Source organism: Callospermophilus lateralis, chromosome 11 (assembly GCF_048772815.1).
Source record: "Callospermophilus lateralis isolate mCalLat2 chromosome 11, mCalLat2.hap1, whole genome shotgun sequence".
Classification (NCBI taxonomy): Eukaryota; Metazoa; Chordata; class Mammalia; order Rodentia; family Sciuridae; genus Callospermophilus; species Callospermophilus lateralis.
In genome coordinates this window covers 35,366,397-35,385,336 of record NC_135315.1, presented here as the reverse complement: position 1 = coordinate 35,385,336, position 18,940 = coordinate 35,366,397, and the positions used below count along the sequence as shown (strand labels likewise).

General features: G+C 44.2%; 1 protein-coding gene across 3 annotated transcripts in view; it reads right to left on the bottom strand.

Annotated features, from left to right (window-relative positions):
- Positions 1–14,090: 14,090 nt before the first annotated feature.
- Usp32 (ubiquitin specific peptidase 32) overlaps positions 14,091–18,940 on the bottom strand; it is a 173,567-nt gene continuing 168,717 nt past the window's right edge. For all 3 annotated transcript variants that reach the window (XM_076870083.1, XM_076870086.1, XM_076870084.1), the window contains exons 32-34: positions 17,329–17,753; positions 16,910–17,002; positions 14,091–16,288 (exon numbers count right to left, since the gene is read on the bottom strand). In XM_076870083.1, coding sequence (XP_076726198.1) covers positions 16,115–16,288; positions 16,910–17,002; positions 17,329–17,753 — 692 coding nt within the window. In that variant the 3' untranslated portion in view covers positions 14,091–16,114. The remainder of the gene's footprint in view (positions 16,289–16,909; positions 17,003–17,328; positions 17,754–18,940) is intronic.

Genomic DNA, 18,940 nt, shown 5'->3' with positions numbered 1-18,940 from the left:
AGGACATCAGGAGGCAGTGAGTTCTGCAGAGAAGGGCAAATGGTGTAGTTTACGAGGGTGTGGGGGAAGGGGCATCAGGAAAATGGGAGGGAGGCCAGGGAAGGAGGCCATCTGGAGACAGCCAGTGTTCAGGCTTTTGAGGGAGGAAGAGAGCCTGTGGGAAGCAGCAGGGAGGCCAGTGGGTGGAGGAGGGGAAAGCAGAGCAGCGGAGCTGGGTGTGGAGGGAGTGGAGTGGCCAGAGCATTGGATTCTTGTAGGATCCTCTAATGCTGGAGCCTCCGGAGAGTGGAGGGTTCGAGCTCTGATTGCATTGTAGAGCTGACTGGAGAGGGGACAGTGGAGCAGGGGCCAGCTGGAGCAGGGGGCCAGTGCCCAGGCTACTGCCAAAGCCCAGGAGCAACACTGGCCAGCAATGGGATGTGAGGGAAAGAGGAACCCGGACGTGTCAGGAAAGAGTCCCCAGAACAGCACCACCATGGACATTGTATCTTTAGTGTTTTTTTTTTCACCCTCCTAAAGCCCAATGAGGGAGACCATAGAAGGCAGGTGGGGAGGGGTTGGTCCCCAAAACCAGGAAGTAGGAAAGAAGGGACCCACAGGTAGCCTGAGGGGCCCTGGGGTCCCAGGTTCTTCATCCTGGGCAGGGCTGACTTTTGGAGGATCATGAGCCTTTACAAGTAGAGAAGGGAAAACAGGCCCTGTGGAGAGATTAGGAGACCCAGGGGCCAGGGCCAGGGCCAGGCTGTGCTGGCTTGGGGTGGGAGGACCCTCTGGAGTGGTTAGCTACTCCCCAGGGAGCAGTTAGTTAGCTTCCCTCCAGGCATGCAAGTGAGGAGGACTGTGAGTCCCAAAGGCCTGGCTGGCTATGGACCTAGGGAGGGGAGCCAACTGGAGGGGGTGACCTGTGAGCCTTCTCCCACGGTGACACCCGGAGCCCCTGGCCACCTCCAACTTAACCAGGGGGGAGAGAGAAAAGAGCTGCTCTTCTTCTTCCCACCCTCTCCTCTCTTTTCCATTTTTGATCAAGAAGAAGTACTCTCCCCCTTCCCCAGTGACCACATGGCTGTGGGGGGGTTGCTGTTGTCATGGCAACAGAAGGCAGCCTGTGTCAGCAGGGTGTGTGGGGACACTGAGATTGTTCTCCTACTGTTCCCACGCAGCCAGTGGGGGGTCCTCCCCAGGCTCTGAGGCCAGAATTGCCCCTCCCTTTGACACCCCCAGCCCCAGTCTGGTCCCTACCCTCAGGTTAGCCTTCAGTGAACAGTGTGGCAACAGAACCAGGAAGCCCCAGCTCTTTGCAAGAGACTAGGGGAGCCCTGGCTTTTCCCACCCCCAGCAGAAGCACAGGACTCTCTCTGGCCCCTGCTCCGGCGGCACCGTAATAAACCCAGTGAGCAGGAGGCAGAATAGGTGCAGCTTGTCCAGGGCCCAGGGCTCAGGCCACTTCCTCGCCTGTCTTTCCTGTGGCCTTGAGGCCTGGTAGGTGCTGTCAGCCCAGGATTCCTAGCAAGTCAGTCTGCCAGCCACCTCAGGAGCGGGCAGCTGGCTGGAGGCAGAGACTGATGGGCACAGCTTCCTGTGACGTGGGCTCCTGAAGAGCTGCGGCTTCTCGGGAAATTTACTCCCTCTATGCTGGCCCAACTGCCCACCTTGGAGAAGGTGGCTCTTGATTTCATATGCCCAGCCTGGTCTGGGGATAGGGGCTACCAAAGGCCCTTATCCACAAGGGGGGCCAATGTGGCCCCCTGAGTTCTTCTTTTGCTCTCACCCGCCCCTTGAATGACTGCATTGGTGTGCACACACACACATGCACACACACACACGCACGTACACACACATGCGTGCACACACACGCACACACTTGCCTGTAGCTGCAGTCCTGGGGACAGCCAAGGGCTGATAGCGTCAGCCACAATCTGATTTCTCTGAGGGCCTTTTCTCGTGGTCTTCAGCACAGAATATGAGACACACTGGTTACTACCTGCTACGTGCCCAGAATAGGCCTCGCTATTTCTATTAGAGAGGTACTATTTCTCCAATTGCATGGATGAGGAAACTGAGGCACAGAGAGGGGTCAGGGAACCTGTGAGAACCTGGGCCAGAGCCTGGGGTCACTCTGTATTTCCTTGGCTCCACGGTCAGCTTTCACCTTTAGCAGAGACATCAGGGAAGATGGCATCTGTGATAGGGCAGGATAAGGTCTGCAGGGCCTTGTCCCATTCTGTCTCTGTAGGTTGCTTTCTGTCCCCACTAGGCCACCTCTCTGCTCCCCTGTGTAAGTCTGTCATCCGGGTGGGAGCCAGGGGCTAAAAATATTGTCCATGTGTTTAGATGATTCTTGGAAAATAAACTTCCCCATCTTGGCTCTGGGTTTGCACGCTTGCTGGCCCTGCTTCCTGCGGCTCTGATCTGACAGTGTGTGGGGAGGGGGAGGAAGTAGAGGGGAAGGGTTTGTAAGGGGCCAGAGTCATGCGGTGAGGTGGTGCTCATGCGCACACGGACTCAGAGGTTGCTGTGTCACAGAACTTCAGGGGATGGCTGTACAGAGACCCCACTGTGCTCCCAGCAAGCGGTAGCCCTAGGCTTGCAGCTTTTCATGTATTGAGTGGGAAGAGTCAGGACAGGGTGGCCTTGCTGGTATGAAGGTATGGCTCCCTTGGTTTATGCCTTGGTTTATGCATCTGTAAAAGGGACTAGGTTTGACCCTCCCATCTAACTGGGCCTGGCCTCTGCTGATGACCTCGGGAAGAAGGCCAGGCCTTGTCTCCATGGGTGGGGCACTGCTCCTGCCCCTCACATTACACGCATCCTAGTGGCTCTGTTTGTTTATCTGAGTAGGGACAAAGGCATGACCTCCTGTTCGGATGGAGGACCATGTCCCAGGCCTGGGGTAGGCCCAGGGAGGGGCTTCCTCTGGGGGAGGGTTGCAGGACAGACAAGTCACAAGCCAGTTCCTTCCTGAGATTGGACACAGGGGAGGCTCTTCAGTTGTTCTGAAGAGGGACAAAGGAGCAGGACGCAGGGAGGGGGTATTGGGTTCATTTTGGAACAAGTTTTTCTTTCAAGAAGATTTAATCTTTCAACAAATACTATTATTTTCTCAGTGCTAAAGACTAAGGATTCAGGGAGAAAAAACAGCCTAGGCCCTTCCTTCAACATTCCTAACTGAAGGTCAGATGTGTCAGGCCCAGTGGGACCAGGTCTATGAAACAGAGGCCAGGAGATGGGTGCAGAAAGCTCAGAACACACGAACCAGAGTTGCACAGAATTGGGGTTGGTCCAGCAACTTGGGAGGCCAAGGCAGGAGGATCCCAAGTTTGAAGACCAGCTTCAGCAACTTAGATAATATCTCAAAATAAATAATAAAAAGAACTGGGGATATATCAGATGTAGAGCACCCCTGGATTCAATCCCTAGTGCAAAAGAAAAAAAGAAGAAGAAGAAGAAGAAGAAGAAGAAGAAGAAGAAGAAGAACAACAACAACAACAACAACAACAACAACAACAACAACAACTGTGGTTGGATCCCCTTCCACTGCTGAGTAGGCACCTTCAGTAACTTATTTCAGCTGAGCCTCAGTTTCCTCATCTATAAGTAGGGGATGACGACAGTATCTACCATACAGGATTACTGAAAGATGGAACAAGATGCCTGGGATAGAGGACATATTCAATATTTTTGTGGTTATTATCATGATTCTTTTTATTAGAGCACTGAAAGACAGGTAGGACCTATAGACAGGGCCATTGGGTAGAGGCTGGGTTCTGGGGAGTGGCAGTCCTCACCCCTCCAAGGAAGAAACCTCAGTTTCCTCATGGGGCCACCTCTCTGCTCGAACACCCAGGAACATCCCTAGAACTCAGTCTCCACCATATGGAGGTGTCTACAAGGCAGGCCTCTCAGCCTGACCTTTGCCTACTGTTTATCCAGAACATCAGGGGAGGAAAGGGGACCTGTTGAAGCACATCCTGGGGACAGGGTTGGACTCAGGCTGAACCCGCATGGCTGGAAGCAAGGCCTCTCTGACCCAGGGCCCTTCCTGCTTTCTTGCTGTGGGGATTTGTTAACCTTTGCCCTTCCCCAGAGCCCCAGGGTTGCCGATTAGGCCCTCTGCATGTCCAGCTCTCTGTCCCTGGCTCTGCCCGAGGCATGCCTGCCTGTCCTGTCCAGGCAGGATTTCCCAACACAAGGCCAACACAATGCCCCATCTAGATCAAATACAGAATGCCCACATGCCTTTGAATTTCTGATAAGCCACCAATAATTCAGTACTATCTCCAGATTGCATGGAAATACTGGAAAAATTATTTATTAATTCAAAATTTAAGCTTAATTGGTTGTCTTGGTAGTTTTTATTTACTGGGTCTGGTAATCCTATCCCTGTCCCACCTATCTCAGGGTAACTGAGGCCAAGAGAGAAGGGTAGACACGCGACGGGGACTGGTGGACTGGGACTGCACCACCATTTCTTCCTCCTCTTCTTCCTTCCTCTCCTCAGCTGGCCAGGCCCTCCAGGGACTGACTGATAACCTTCTGGTCGAGGGGTTTCCCCTCCTCAGTGACCCTGGCATTGGCTCCCCTGGGGAGGGCTGCCAACTAGAACGGTCTATGTGTCTGCCTTTCTCCAGAGTTTTCTATCAAGTCAGGAAGGGTGGGATCCAGATCCCAGAGGGGCTGAGCACCTCTGTCCAAATCTGAAGCTTTTTAAATTTCCAGTTCTTTTCATCTTATAATCTTGATCTATGTCACTACCATTAGCTACTTGCAACTTACTATCTTATCCCAGGCCCTCTGCAGATACTTTAGACTTGTTATCTCACTAATCCTGACAGCAACCTTTAGAACACAAACTTCCAGTGAAACGGCCTCTTGGGGACAGCAGGGATTGTCGCTAAGGTGGGCATTGTGATGTGCAGCCCAGAGCCTCCTCCACGGAAGGCTTGTTCCAGCTGCTGTGCGTGGAAGCTCTCAGCCTCCATGCTCAAGGTCACACTCCCCTCTCGGGTGGGGGTGGCTAGTGTCTATGGAAGTGGGGATGTAAAGGGCTGGCCCAACTCAGGATGACAAAGGCCCATTACAACCTCTGTGATTCCTGTGGGGCCAATCAGGTTATCATCTGGATAACCTTGGCAGTTGGACTTCTCCCTCTCTCATGGCTGCTTCCTCTTCCTCCCTTCCACAGGGTAGACCCTAGTAGGTAGGCACTCCTTACGAAACTGCACATTAGCTGGGCACAGTGGGGCATGCCCATAATCCCAGGGGCTCTGGCAGCTGAGGCAGGAGGATCATGAGTTCAAAGCCAGCCTCAGCAACTTAGCAAGACCCTAAGTAACTCAGTGAGACCCTGTCTCTAAATAAAATACAAAAAGAGAGCTGGGGATGTGGCTCAGTGGTCGAGTGCCTCTGAGTTCAATTCCCGGTAACAAAAACAAAACAAGGGCTGGCGTTGTAGCTCAGTGGTAGAGAACTTGCCTGGCATATGTGAGGTACTGTGTTCAATCCTCAGCACCACATAAAGATAAATAAATAAAAATAAAGGTATTATGTCCATCAACAATTAAAAATATTAAAAACAAAACAAACAAACTGCATATTAAACTCCATTAGTTTCCTGGGGAACCTGGTGGGCCATCAGTGTCCCAGCATGACACAGAACACAGCAGGCTCACCAGCAATACTGTGGGCTTGGAAGGAAACCAGGTAGACTGTTCCATTCCCTCTGCTACACAAAGAACAACAGTACAACAATAATGGCTAATATTTATGCAGGTAAAGTTAATCAAAATGCTTTAGATCTATACAATGAGTATACTATATCTATACAATAATGTTCTGAGATGAATATCTCTATTTTTCCCATTTTCTGTTGAGGGAAAAGAAATGCACAGGACTCACAACTGACATAGAACCAAGATTTGAACTTGGATATTTTGAAGCTCTAGCCCACTCACTTAGAATCACCAGACTCGGCCATTTTTCTGAGGGACCTGAGACTCAGGGGGGTAAAGGAACGTACCCCTTGCAGACCAAGGAGTAGCCAAAGGGGAATTTCATCCAGATCTGCATACCCTTTCTGTTTCCCTTCAACTGCGTCTGGCCTGAAAGTTCTTCTTAGGAGTCCCTACTCACAGGGAAGCTGGTATGTAGGCCAGTCAGAGGTTCCCCGGTCCTATATGCTCTCCTCCCCTCCCCCCATGCCTGTCTTGGTTTCAACAGTGAAGGTGATGGTTACATATCCACCAAGACCCAGTTTAAAAGTTGCCTCCCAGCCGGGCATGGTGGTGCACACCTGTAATCCCAGCAATTTGGGAGGCTGAGGCAGGAGGATCACGTGTTCAAAGCCAGCCTCAGTAACTTAGTGAAGCCCTAAGCAACTCAGTGAGACCCTGTCTCTAAATAGAATACAAAAAAAGGTGGGGGATGTGGCTCAGTGGTTAAGTACCCCTGGCTTCAATCCCTAGTAGCAAAAATAAAAACAAAAAAGTTGCCTCCCTTGTGATGCCCTCCCTGGCCTCTGCTTCTCCTCCTCTCCCCCACCAGGACTCCCTGAGGAAAGACTACCCTGAGCCATCAGAGTACCAAAGTGCCTAGGTCAACCTTGGCCACACAGTGTGGGGCAGGCAGCAAATACTTGTAGGATGAATGAGTAAAAGAAAAAAATGAAAGAATGGAACTACTAGGCATCTTTCCAGGGCTGGGGCTAAATATTTACCTTGCCCATTGGGCAATCCTGAGAGATAAACCTGGTTTTCTTAGCTCTATTTTTGCCAACTTTCCTCCAGTGGCTGACACAATAGACCCGGTTTTGTTAGAATTTGAACAGCTCAATCCACATGGGGGGCTTGGGTATGTGAGGTGCTTAATTCTTGGCTTCTACGGTCCCCCACCTCAATGTGTCTTCCTCAGGGAATCTGCTTCAAACTGGGGTTTTGCTCAGCGTAAGCTGAGGGGCCATGTGAGCCATAGCCACTTCAAAAGCTGCTTGGAGTGCCGCTGGGCAAACTCGCCTGGGTCTATTTTCTGGGTCCAAATCAATCTTCAGAGTTGTGTGGGAAGAGACATTTGGGGTTTGTGTGGCACTTATCAAGCAGTCCTTGGGGGTCATGCTGGGATTTTCAGAAGAATGGAAGTCGTACTGTAGTGCTACAGTTTGGGTATGGTCTGAGTGTGTTCCATAAGAGTTCTTGTGTTGAAATTTAATCTCAATTGTGAGGTAGTAAGAGGATGTGTTGTCCATGCCTGCAGACCCAGGAACCTAGAAGGCTGAGGCAGGAGGATCACAAGTTTATTAAGCCCAACCTGAGCAATTTGGTGTGACCCATTCTCAAAATAAAAAAAGGGCTGGGTTGTAGCTCATTGATAGAACATCCCTGGGTTCAATCCCCAGTAACCAAAAGGGGGGAAAAAAAGAGCCTACAAATTTAACCTGGCTATTTAGAAATGGGCTTTTGAAAGATAATTAGGATTAGATAAGTTCATTAGGGAGAAATCTTGTGATTGAATACTGGTGGATTTTTAAGATGAGGGAGAGAACAGCACATGCACACACAGTCACACACACACACACACACACACACACACACACACACATCCACACATACATGGATCTGTCTCTATACTACCTAAGGAATTTATCAGGAGGAAAACCCTCACCACTTGGTTAGCATGCTCAAGGACTTGGGTTAGATCCCAGCACTGGAAATTTAAAAAAAAAGAAAAAAAAGAAAAAGAAAGAAAGAAAAGACAAAGCCATCACCAGATGTGCCTCAACCTTGCACTTCAAGAACTATGAACCAAAATAAATATCTTCTTTATAAAGTAGCCTGCCTCAGGTTTTTCATTATAGTAACAAAAAACAGGCTAATACACATGAAAATGGAAAGAGTGATTTCACTAAAACAAACAGGAGACAAGCATCCCTGCTTTGGATACACTGTAGTAGAGTATGAGGCACTCAGTCTGTGAGGTGATATCTAGAGGAGGCAGTGATGGTGGTGTTGGGTGAGGGTACCCAGAAGATCAAGTGGTCCTTCCCAGCTGACATACCACATGGCAGCTAAAAGAATCCATTTAGGAGCACATTTGAGATACCTTCTGGAGGCTGCCATCAATATTTAGAAGGAGAGTAGGACTTTGCAGGGGATTAGGGTAGGTTTCAATGGAATCTGAGTCGTTACAATATTACAGTAAGTGGCTGGTTCCATGGCCTTTCATTGTGGCTGGCATGACACAGCATAGAAGCCGATTTATGGAGGTGGTATTGCTTGGAATTTGGTGATGATTTAGGGAATGGGGCTGAATCTGGCCTGAGTTCTAGTGGAGCACAAATGACCAATGCAAATACTATTACAGATGGAATGTCTCATCCAAGCCTTTGCAGGCAAGGTGCCCATGTTGCCACTTCTGGAGGGGGATTACAGGGCTGTGTGGCAGGTTCGAGGCCACAAAGTCTATTTTCATGTTAATTATGGAGTTTGGATTTTTCTCCAAATTTACCCTGGCTATTTCCCCAGAGTTCTCATTAGGCATGATTGGTTTCCCCTTTTTCTTCTTTTTTCATATATATCAGAATTTTGGATTGATAGGTCTAATGTTTCCCTTACCATCAGGGGAAAGGATCAGAAAAACAAAGTTGGGCTTTAAATCCAGGAGAAATGACAATGGGTCTTATTTGGGACTGAGCAGACTCAGGATTGAATGGGTGCAGACAGCTGGGAAATTGGCCTGCTGTGCGATGGACCTGCCATGATGGCCGGATGGACATGTGGTATTTGGTTCAGAGCCCAGGCTGCAAGGAATACAAACACCTGAATTAATAGTCAGGCTCAATTGTTCTCTCCCTTCTCAGGAAAGGCCAGGAAGGAAAGGGCTCTAGTTGAAGAAGGCATTGTCTTCAGTGGGTTAAGCATTACCAGGTAGCCTGCTCTGGCAGGGAGCCAGAGGGGTGCTGCCTTCCCCAGAAGAGCACATTCAAACCTTCTTTCCCATGCTGCCTCTGAATAGATCACACCCCTGGAGATCTCTGATAAGATGCTACCAGACACTCCAGAGTCCAGTGAGGAGGTAGGGAACTTTATCCAACCCAGAATCCTTTCTCTTTCCCTCACCTGAATTCCCTACCTATTCTCTCCCCTTCCTCCTTCTTTTCAACTAAGATCTTTGGGCCATCCGAGGCAGAGAGAATAAATGTAGGATGTCAGTCTCTGTATGGCTCTCTGTGATTTAGAGTTCACGTTCCTGAAACAGAAGGAGCTGCTTTCTCTCCTTACATAAACATACTGAGCGGTGGCACAAGTGCTATTGATTGTAAGGTTTCACATTCATTTTTTCTTAGTGCTTATTGCAACATTGTGAGTTGGTCAGGGTCATGGTGACTCTCATATCTTGTCAAAGATGAGGCCTCTGAGGCTCAGGGTGACTATCTTGCCAGGAGTTGCGGAGTGGTAGAACAGACTTCAGTTCAAGGGGAGTCAGGGTAGTAAAGCAGCAGCTGGGTTTGAATCTAACCTAGGTTAGATTTCCAGCTCTGAAACATTCCTTTTGAGTGATACCTTGGGCAAATGACTTGATGTCATTAAGTTTCATATTCATTATCCATAAAAAGGGATGATAATGCATCCCTCAAAGTGCTATGGGGTCTGGCAAATGGAAGTTCATTAAGTGTATAAGTGTCCTCCTTTTCTTCCACTTCCAATATCAGGATTATCTTTAAAGCCACATAATAGATACTCCATAATAAACATTTGATGAATGAGCAATAAACTCAGGCCTCTCCCTTTCCCCCTCTCTCGGCAAGTGACAGGATGTTTATTTGCAGCTCCAAGCCACAGGGAGCTCTGCAAACAAGGAGTGGTAGCAGAAACTTTCTCCTGCTGGCACAATAATTAAAGGTCACAGGCCCTGGGGCTGGCTCCCTACAGATGCCCAGTCTCTAGGACAGCTGCCAGGCAGTAGGCTGGCTGCTCCAGGTATTATCTGTGGTCTCTACAGGGAGGGAGATTGACTGGCCTTCACCCTAGTTAGATGGCTTCCTCCTCTTACCCAGAAATATGGAGAGAAGCAAAAGGCCTTTGGAAAGGTCCACCCTGTGGCTACCATGATTTCCATCTCTTCTGGGAGAGCTACCAAGCCCTCTTGCTAGGGACCATTCTCCAAGGGCTCATCAGGCACTGCTGGAGCACTGTATGACTGACTTTCTGAATGCTTAACTATGGAGATTGCAAAGACAGCACTGCATTCCCCACCTTCACTTCAACCTGGGCAATTCCAACTTCATCTGCTCTAGAAGATATGATTGGAAGAAAGGGCCTGGTTCCAATGTTGGTTCAAAATAACGGAAGACCACTGACCTAATGCAACTCCACCACAATTCAGAAGAGGAACTGAGGTGAAGAGGACGCAAGTGGCTTGTCAGTCACAATTCTGTAAGGCATGGAGCAAAAACTGTGGATTGACTTCTAGACCACTGCTTTCCATCCAGCTAAAATGCCTGCTCTGAACTTGATACTTCTATAGCCTCTGATGATGACCACGGGCATCTCCTACTCCATTCCACTAGGCTCCCTGTTCACCCCCAGTATGCAAGTCCCTTTCTTTCTGCTCAATTGGTAATTTCAGTGGATGGGAATGGAGAGCTCCTCTCCTAGTAGCAGAGGAGCCCTGACTTCTACCCCCATGGACCTCAGATACCTCAGCCAACCAGGATCTTCTTCCTGGGCCACACTCTGCTGTGATTGCACTACTCTTCCTCACACACCTTCTTCCTTTTCAGACCTCTTCCAGTTTTTCTTCCCCTCCTACCTGACCATATTTTTCTTTTGCCTCTACCTTGATCTTGGAGCATTTTAAATCTAGTGCCCATTGATGAGTTTCTCTTGGGTTTGTGTCAATGTCAAAAAAGTTCATTATCAAGAAAAATTGCAGCACAAGTGGATTGTATAAAAATGAGAAATTTCAGCTAGGTGTAGTGGCACACCTGTAACCTACCTGTAATCTCAGCTACTTGGGATGCTAAGGCTAGTCTGGGCAACTTTAGCTAGGTTGGGGTGTAGGTCAGTAGTAGAACACCCCTGGGTTTGATCTCTGGTGCAGAGAGGGGGAGAAAAATAGGTCTATGTTGCCTCTGGAATGCACCACCTGGATCTTGTCCCTGCTCTTTTCTCCGTCTATACTGTTCTCCATGCTTGTGTGTGTGTGTGTGTGTGTGTGTGTGTGTGGTGTGCTGGGGATTGAACCCAGGGGCCTTGTGCATGTGAGGCAAGCACTCTACCAACTCAGCTATATCCCCAGCCCGCCACTCTCCAAGCTTCTGACAATATAATTCTGATCTTGCTTTCATGGAACAGCTCACTTCCTTTTTCCACTTAGTTATATAACCCTAGGTACTTTGTCAACATCCTACTATCTATCTGATGTCTTCAATAAGTGCTTCATCAGAGACAATTATGCCTAGGGAGCTTTTGGTTATTACTATCACTCCTCCTTACATACGTACGTACTTGAATTCATCTTTCCCTAATTAGACTGGAAACAGTGATTCATTCCCTGGAGCAGAGGTTCCCATAAATGACTGCTGCAAAAAGGCTGCAAAAGAATCTCTTCTGAGGAGCTGGGAATGGCTGCACCCCAGAGAACCTTAGCACATGGCACTGTACATGGTAGGTATTCACATATTGTTTAGCTTACATCTCTGGACAGGTAAAGAGTATGATCAAAACATCATTACTGGGCTAGAGATACAGCTCAGTTGGCAGAGTGCCTTCCTGGCATTCACAAGGCCCTGGGTTCAATCCCCAACACCATAAAAACAAACAAACAAAAAACATTATTACTACATTATATTTATGTACTGCTTAAGCAGGGGAAGAGTATTTATTTCACTAATGAAGAGTTGCCAAGCTGTGCTTATTCATATACAAGATCTACTCCTTTTATTAACTTTTGGAAATAAAGTGGTATCCTTGGTGGGTACAAGACATTTGAGGGTCTGAGGAATTTGTTTTAAAAATTCACAGCTGTTTTAATAGCAGAGCTGGAAATCTGACTTCTTATTTAAAAGGCTCAAAGTCCATGATCTTTCTACTCACTAGAGGGCTTGTACCTGGCTTGCAAATAAGTTTCTCTTTTTCTTTTCTTTGAGATGGGGGGTCTATGTTGCCTAGGCTGGTCAAGCAGCTCTCCCATCTCAGCCTCACATGCTGGGACTATAGGCCTGTGCCACCATTTTCTGCTTGCAAATACATTTTTTTTTTAAAAATATTTTATTTTTTAGTTTTCAGCGGACACAACATCTTTGTTTGTATGTGGTGCTGAGGATTGAACCCGGGCCGCACGCATGCCAGGCGAGTGCGCTACCGCATGAGCCACATCCCCAGCCCGCAAATACATTTTTTATTTCAACAGTACAATGTTTAAAATTTTTAAAAATGAAATCTCAAATCATAGTGTGAATATGCAAGACTGGGGGTTCAATTTCAAGTACCTACGTTCCAAATTAACTATGAACATTTCTAAATTGGAAACTTTAATTAGTATCTGAATTTCTGACTGCTCTTTGGTGGAGGGAGATCTGATTAACATTGGTGCTCACATTCTTCCATGGCCCATGGCAACAATCAGATGGAGCTTTAAATGGGTATGTGCCCAGAACTAAAGTAATCCCCACCACTCCCTACTCTCATCCATGGTCTTAAACTTTATTCCTCAAGTAGTCCCTTTAGGCCTGGGTTAGTCTCTCCTGCACTCTTATCTGCTATCTTGCCTCCCACTGGTCAGAAGTGTGGCAAACCCAAAGATGGCCTCTTTTTCCTCATTCTGTATAGTCTCTGATCATAAAAGTGTGTTTTTATTTCTGACATTATGATTTCAATACTAAGGAAACTATTTTTATATCACAAGGAAAACTGGGATCCCTGACTCTTCAAGTTATACATTCGAACATTAAAATACACAGGAAAAATATGGCAAATTGTGTACTTGCTCCAATTCAATGGTATTTCTAAGAAAGTAGTCTCAGCAAGTATTGCCACCAAGTGGTGAAAAGACTCAACACAGAATCACCACTCAGCCAGAGGCAGGAAGGCTGAAGACCATTCTCAGCTTATAAGACTATTCAGAAACTAGAAACAAAATGCTTGTTCATCTCCATAAGCTGGTCCTTCCTTCCAAGGCTGTAATTTGAAAAGAGAGGAAGACAAACCAGTACTTTCAGAGCTCTGCTTGATTTTTATGGGCTCTTTGGATACCCATTTTCTACTTGTTTCTTTCCTTGAACAAGCTGCCATTGCTGCCGATTCAGCTTTTCATTTTATATATTTTTAATGTGTATTCCCATTTTTTAAGAATGTGAGAAGAGAGCTATTAAAATGTTTTGGTTTTAGCAGAGCAAGGGGAGTTTTTAAATTCTTTGTAAAAACAAGACTGAATCTCATGCATGGGAGTAGGAATTTCCATTCTCTAAGCACCCCAAGAAACTGTGCCAGGGCTGGGGATATAACTCAGTTGGTAGAGTGCTTGCATCACATGCAAAAGGCCCTGGGTTCAATCCCTCCTCCCCCCAAACAAACAAAAAACCCACAAACCACTGTGCCAGACATTTATATACTTCACTTACTTCTTAGAAGCCTGAGTAATCTGATTTTACAGGTAAATAAAATTACTAGAGGGTGAAGGACTTGAAGCTCTAAATCTTCATTTGTTATGAACTCTTGCCAACTGCCTCCTTGGATACCTCCCAGGTAACCAAGCACATCCCTTGTTTCTCAGTGCCCTCTAGGAACTAGGGGTATTTCACGGTATGATACAAACAATTTCTTCTTCACCTCATCTCCTAATGAGCATGAAAACTATTGTGGGAACTCCCCCACAACCAGCTTTCTACCCCCTTCTCCCTTCAATGTCTTCTGAATAAGTTTCTAAAAGGGATGTGAGCCATGTTTAAATCAAATTCAGCCTATTATTGCTCTCAGAGGTGGAGCATCCACTCTGTAAGTCAGAAAGGTATTCAAATAAGGGACTTAAAACAGGATCACAGAGAAAAAGGCTAAAGAAGTTGACTTTTTGTGTTTACTTGTATGAGGAAAAACAGCACATGGGCATCCACGGTTTTAATTTGTTTGGATAATAGTTACAGAGAAACAGGTACACTCCATATACAATTACCAATACTTTTTTATACAGTTCATATTTCAGTACATCAACACTATTTTATTTACACTCTATTTATGTACATGTTTCTAAAGTCAGTGCATTGTCAACAAGTTTTATACAGAAATTTACAAGGTGAATGTAGTTAATAGTTAATTTAATAAATTTTCTGCTAGTTCTTGAATTAAAAAAAATTAATTACAACCAATATAACAAACACAGATCAAACATTAGTAGATTGTGCTACCTGCTTAAATAAAACACCAGTAAAGAAATTATTTAAAACTTCTACTTTTTTTCATGGGGCTTGTCCAGGTAGGAATGGAAAATCTTGAAACTATAAAGTATGCATTTTATCTGACTTTATTGTATCATTTAGGTCATTCCTTCCTATTTGCAATTATAGACTTATTTTTATTCATTTAAGACAACTTTTCCAAATGCTCTGAGAAGAACTAGGTAGTTACTGGCCTCAGATATCAGAACACAAATGCTTAAATACATTGGTATTTACTGTGTGTAAACAAGGAAGGGTAATAAAATTTGACAGTAAATGAGAATCAAGGTTTAGGGTCTTAATAAATTTTTAAAAAGATCAAAAATAAGCAGTTGCATTTCCTTTGAATATATATTAAAAAAAAAGAGTTAAAAAAATGCTTCCAGAAATAAATAACATGTATACTTTGTTCCAGTCTTGAGTAATCAGAGGAAAAAATGAAGTCAGTAAATAAATGACTTTTGATGACTAGTGCAAAAAAAAAAAAAAAAAGGAGGGGGGGACAAATACTCAAAAACAAAATAAAATGGACATGCAAATAAAACAGAAGTTTACTTCCTAAACTCACCAATTTCATAAAAAATACTTATGAACTATCAATATTTGGGATGTATTATGTGTTTTGTTTTTAAATACAATATGATGGGGGGGAAATACCCCAGTCAAGTTAATTTATAGCCCTTAGAGCCATCAAAATACAAGTATGTTTGTTTGCATGTATTTTCTTTTCTTTTTTTTTTAAAGTGCAAAACAAAGAAACAAAGAACAAAACAAGCACTAATGTGAAACACCATCTAGCTCTGATGCCACTTACCTTCCTAGAAGCTCTCTGTGCAACACATGCATGGTTTGATGGTGCAATTACTGGCAACTACTCTGCTACACTCAGCAGATACACATTTTTGAGGACACTTCAAGTATCCTAAAAGTAAGGTGCCTCTATCGGGAGGGCCACTTTAGATGGATTTCCCAGGATGCTTTTTCTTTCTACTGGGTCTCCCAACAAAGACCCTGGGTAGAAGGCACGTAGTTTTAAGGGATTCTCCCTCTAAGCCTGACCACTATATGCCTCTGCCAACAGTGACTGGTTGTGTCTCAAACACAAACACAACAACAAAAACAAAAAGAAAGGGAAGAGTAGGGAAATGGTTTAAAAAATAAATTGAAAAATCTGCATCTTTGCTGTAAGAATCACTTGCACACCTATAGGATCTTGCTTTCTCCATTTTGTCAATATAATAGAGTAAAACTTCAGGAAAAAGGAGGTAGCATATCATGTCGTCCCTAGACAACACTATATATTTTTTTTTTTACTTTGACTCCAAGGAAATCCTTAGTATATTATTATGACTATTGGTAAACTCTATACTCACTACAAGTTTGTTCATATCTGGACAAGCACAATTGAATTCTTATTTGGTCCCAGGTAGTTGGTGCCAAACCCTTTTGTTTACAGGCTAATGGTGGGATCTGCCTGAAAGTTCTTGAAGAGCTTGTGAGAGACTTCAAAACAAAATTATTACTACTCTTAAAGTTAACTGCTATTTTAATTAGGATTTTTATTTTGTGCTTCAGGGTCACAGGATAAAATAACTACATTTAGCTTGCCTTTCAGCGATGCTTTTGCCAAATGTCAGCTACAAGGAGTCATCTCCCTCACCACCAGCCTGTCTAGCAGCCAGAGTGGTAGCTTTACTGTAACACACAGTACTTTTTGTAATCGGACTCAAAGTCTTCATCCATGCTGCTTGTGTCTGCCATCTTTTTACCATCAATCTTTGGCAGAAATTGTGCATAGTCTATCCCCTGCTGCTCATAGAAAAGAATGTAGGCAGAGTCGGTGTCAATTTCATCAGGGTGAAGTTCCTGAAGGGGTAAGAAAAGCCTTTAATTAAAAAAAGCCATCACTATCCTGCGTCTTAATCCTTGTCAGGGAAAAGATGAATAACCCTCTTTAATTACTTAACCTGATCGATTCCAATTAATTTAATATGTCAACTATCTCTTATCTGCACTGAAAATGAGTACCATTATCTTCAATTTTTGTTTTGGGAAAATATTATAACCAAAGACAGGTCAAAGGAATGACCTAAAATGCCTTCAAATTTTAATAGTTCAAAATATTGGAGCTGGGGAATGTAGCTCAGTGGTAGAGTGCTTGCCTAGCATGTGCAAAGCCCTAGGTAGGTTTAATTCCCAACATTGTAAAAACAAAACAAAAGAAAATGAAAATAAAACAACCCTTCCATCCTTCAAAGATTGGAATTTTTTCTCATTAACTAATAATACTTCCTTTTCCCTCACTATTCACATTTTCATTCTCCACTCTGCATATTCCCTTTGGTCCCTTAATACTGACAACATTTATAAACTGATCCTAACAGAAATATCTATTTCCTATTGAGGAAAAAGTCTATTCTTTCAACAAATATTCCCCAGATTTACTACATTCTGTTTCCAACTTTCATTCAGATTGAGAATATTTACCTTACAGCTGCTGTCATTGTAACAGTACCACTTGCAGTTTGGGTTTTTGGCATAAGTGACGTAATGGCCCCCACCCAGAATTCCTGAATGGCACTAAAGAAGAGAAGAGAGTTGGGATATGTCAGTAGTTACCAGTACTATAGCCAGGGCAAAGCACTAGGATCTGAGCAAAAGAAAATTGAACATTAGATGGGTAAGAGGAAATGTTTTGGAACCTTTTAATTTTTTCCTAAAAACAAAATAAACAAAAAGCAGAAAACAAATGTCATAAGTCTCAACTTTGTGTGGATAAACAACTATTTTATAATTATTTTTTTTTAGAAAGCAAAACTCCTTAGAAACACACGATAATGAATAATTTGAACAAACCATTGAAAAGCGTAGACTATTTTCTGAAAACCACACAACAAATTACTTACCGAAATTGCATACAGATTATAAATAGGTTTAATATGAGTATCTTCTCTTTGGTCATCAGTGCTGTCTTCTTCACTGTGGTTTCCAAGTTGACCATTGCTGTAGCCATTGCCACATGTCTCATGCTCATAAAGGAATCCATTGGCCAAAGTGACATCGTGGTCCTGGGGGGTGACCAGTTCAGGTTGGCTACCTCCTAGTATGTGCCCTCTGCTCAAGATATCAGCCAGCTCACAGATCTGCCCAGCCCCATTCTCTTTGCTGGCATCCAAGTTTTCCTTACTACTCGACAATTTATTTTTGCTGCCAATCTGAGGCAGGCGGAGCCTCCCTTTGCTCCTTCCCAAAGTCCGTGGGCTGCTGTTAGGGCTGCTATTTTTGCTGGAGGGACAGCTGGTTCCACTTTTCCTTGATGAAGAAGGTGAACCTGTGAAAGGGATAAAAGAAAGATTCATAAATCCAAATACCACAAGGTAAGACAGATACCACATGCTAACTTTGAAGCCAGCATCCCAAATGTATACAAAAAAGGAGAGGAGTCCTGACTGGCCACTGCTGACTGGTTACTCTTTAGTTCTTATTATACAGCCAATACATTAGTCAGCAATATCCTGAAAATGTTTATTTTTTATTTTTTTTAAGAGAGAGAGAGAGAGAATTTCAATATTTATTTATTTTTCAGTTTTTGGCGGACACAACATCTTTGTTTGTATGTGGTGCTGAGGATTGTACCCGGGCCGCATGCATGCCATGCGAGCGTGCTACCGCTTGAGCCACATCCCCAGCCCCTCCTGAAAACGTTTAATACATGAAAGGTAATTTATGTCACACTCGGTTCAAAACAATGTAATTACTAGACTAAGGAGCTTTATAAACACATTTTCCTCTCCTTTGTAAAATTAGACAAAAAAATATAACTATTAATTAAGTACTTACTATTAATTAATTAAGTACTTACTATTACTAAGCACAGTACTAGGAATAAACTCTCTACTTCACATAAAAATCCTGTATAGCAGTGGGACTTAACCTTCATGGTCACAATTTCCATCCCCACCCACTTTTTTTTTTTGTTTGTATTTTATCTTTTAGTATTTCCTATATTAGAAAGTAAAACTAAGGAATTTTAAAACATAATACACAAGCACATTCACTGTCAAAGTGACAATATATTCACATGATATACTGTCTCTGACTCCACTGTACATTTGTGAATGAATGAAAGCATAAAGTCATGTACACTTGGCCTTTCTTAACTGAAGGATCAACATCACAGATTAAAACTACTGCAGATCAAAAAACAATGCAGCATGACAACTATTTACATAGCATTTACATTGTGTTGGTATTACAAGTAACCTGGAGATTATTTAAAGTACACCGGGAGGGGCTGGAGATGTGGCTCAAGCGGTGGCACGCTTGCCTGGCATGCGTGTGGCCCAGGTTCGATCCTCAGCACCACATACAAACAAAGATGTTGTGTCTGCCGAAAACTAAAGAATAAATATTAAAATTCTTTCTCTCTCTAAAAATAAATAAATAAATAAATAAAAATAAAAATAAAAAATAAAGCACACTGGGAGGTTATGTACAGACTATATGGAAATATATGCA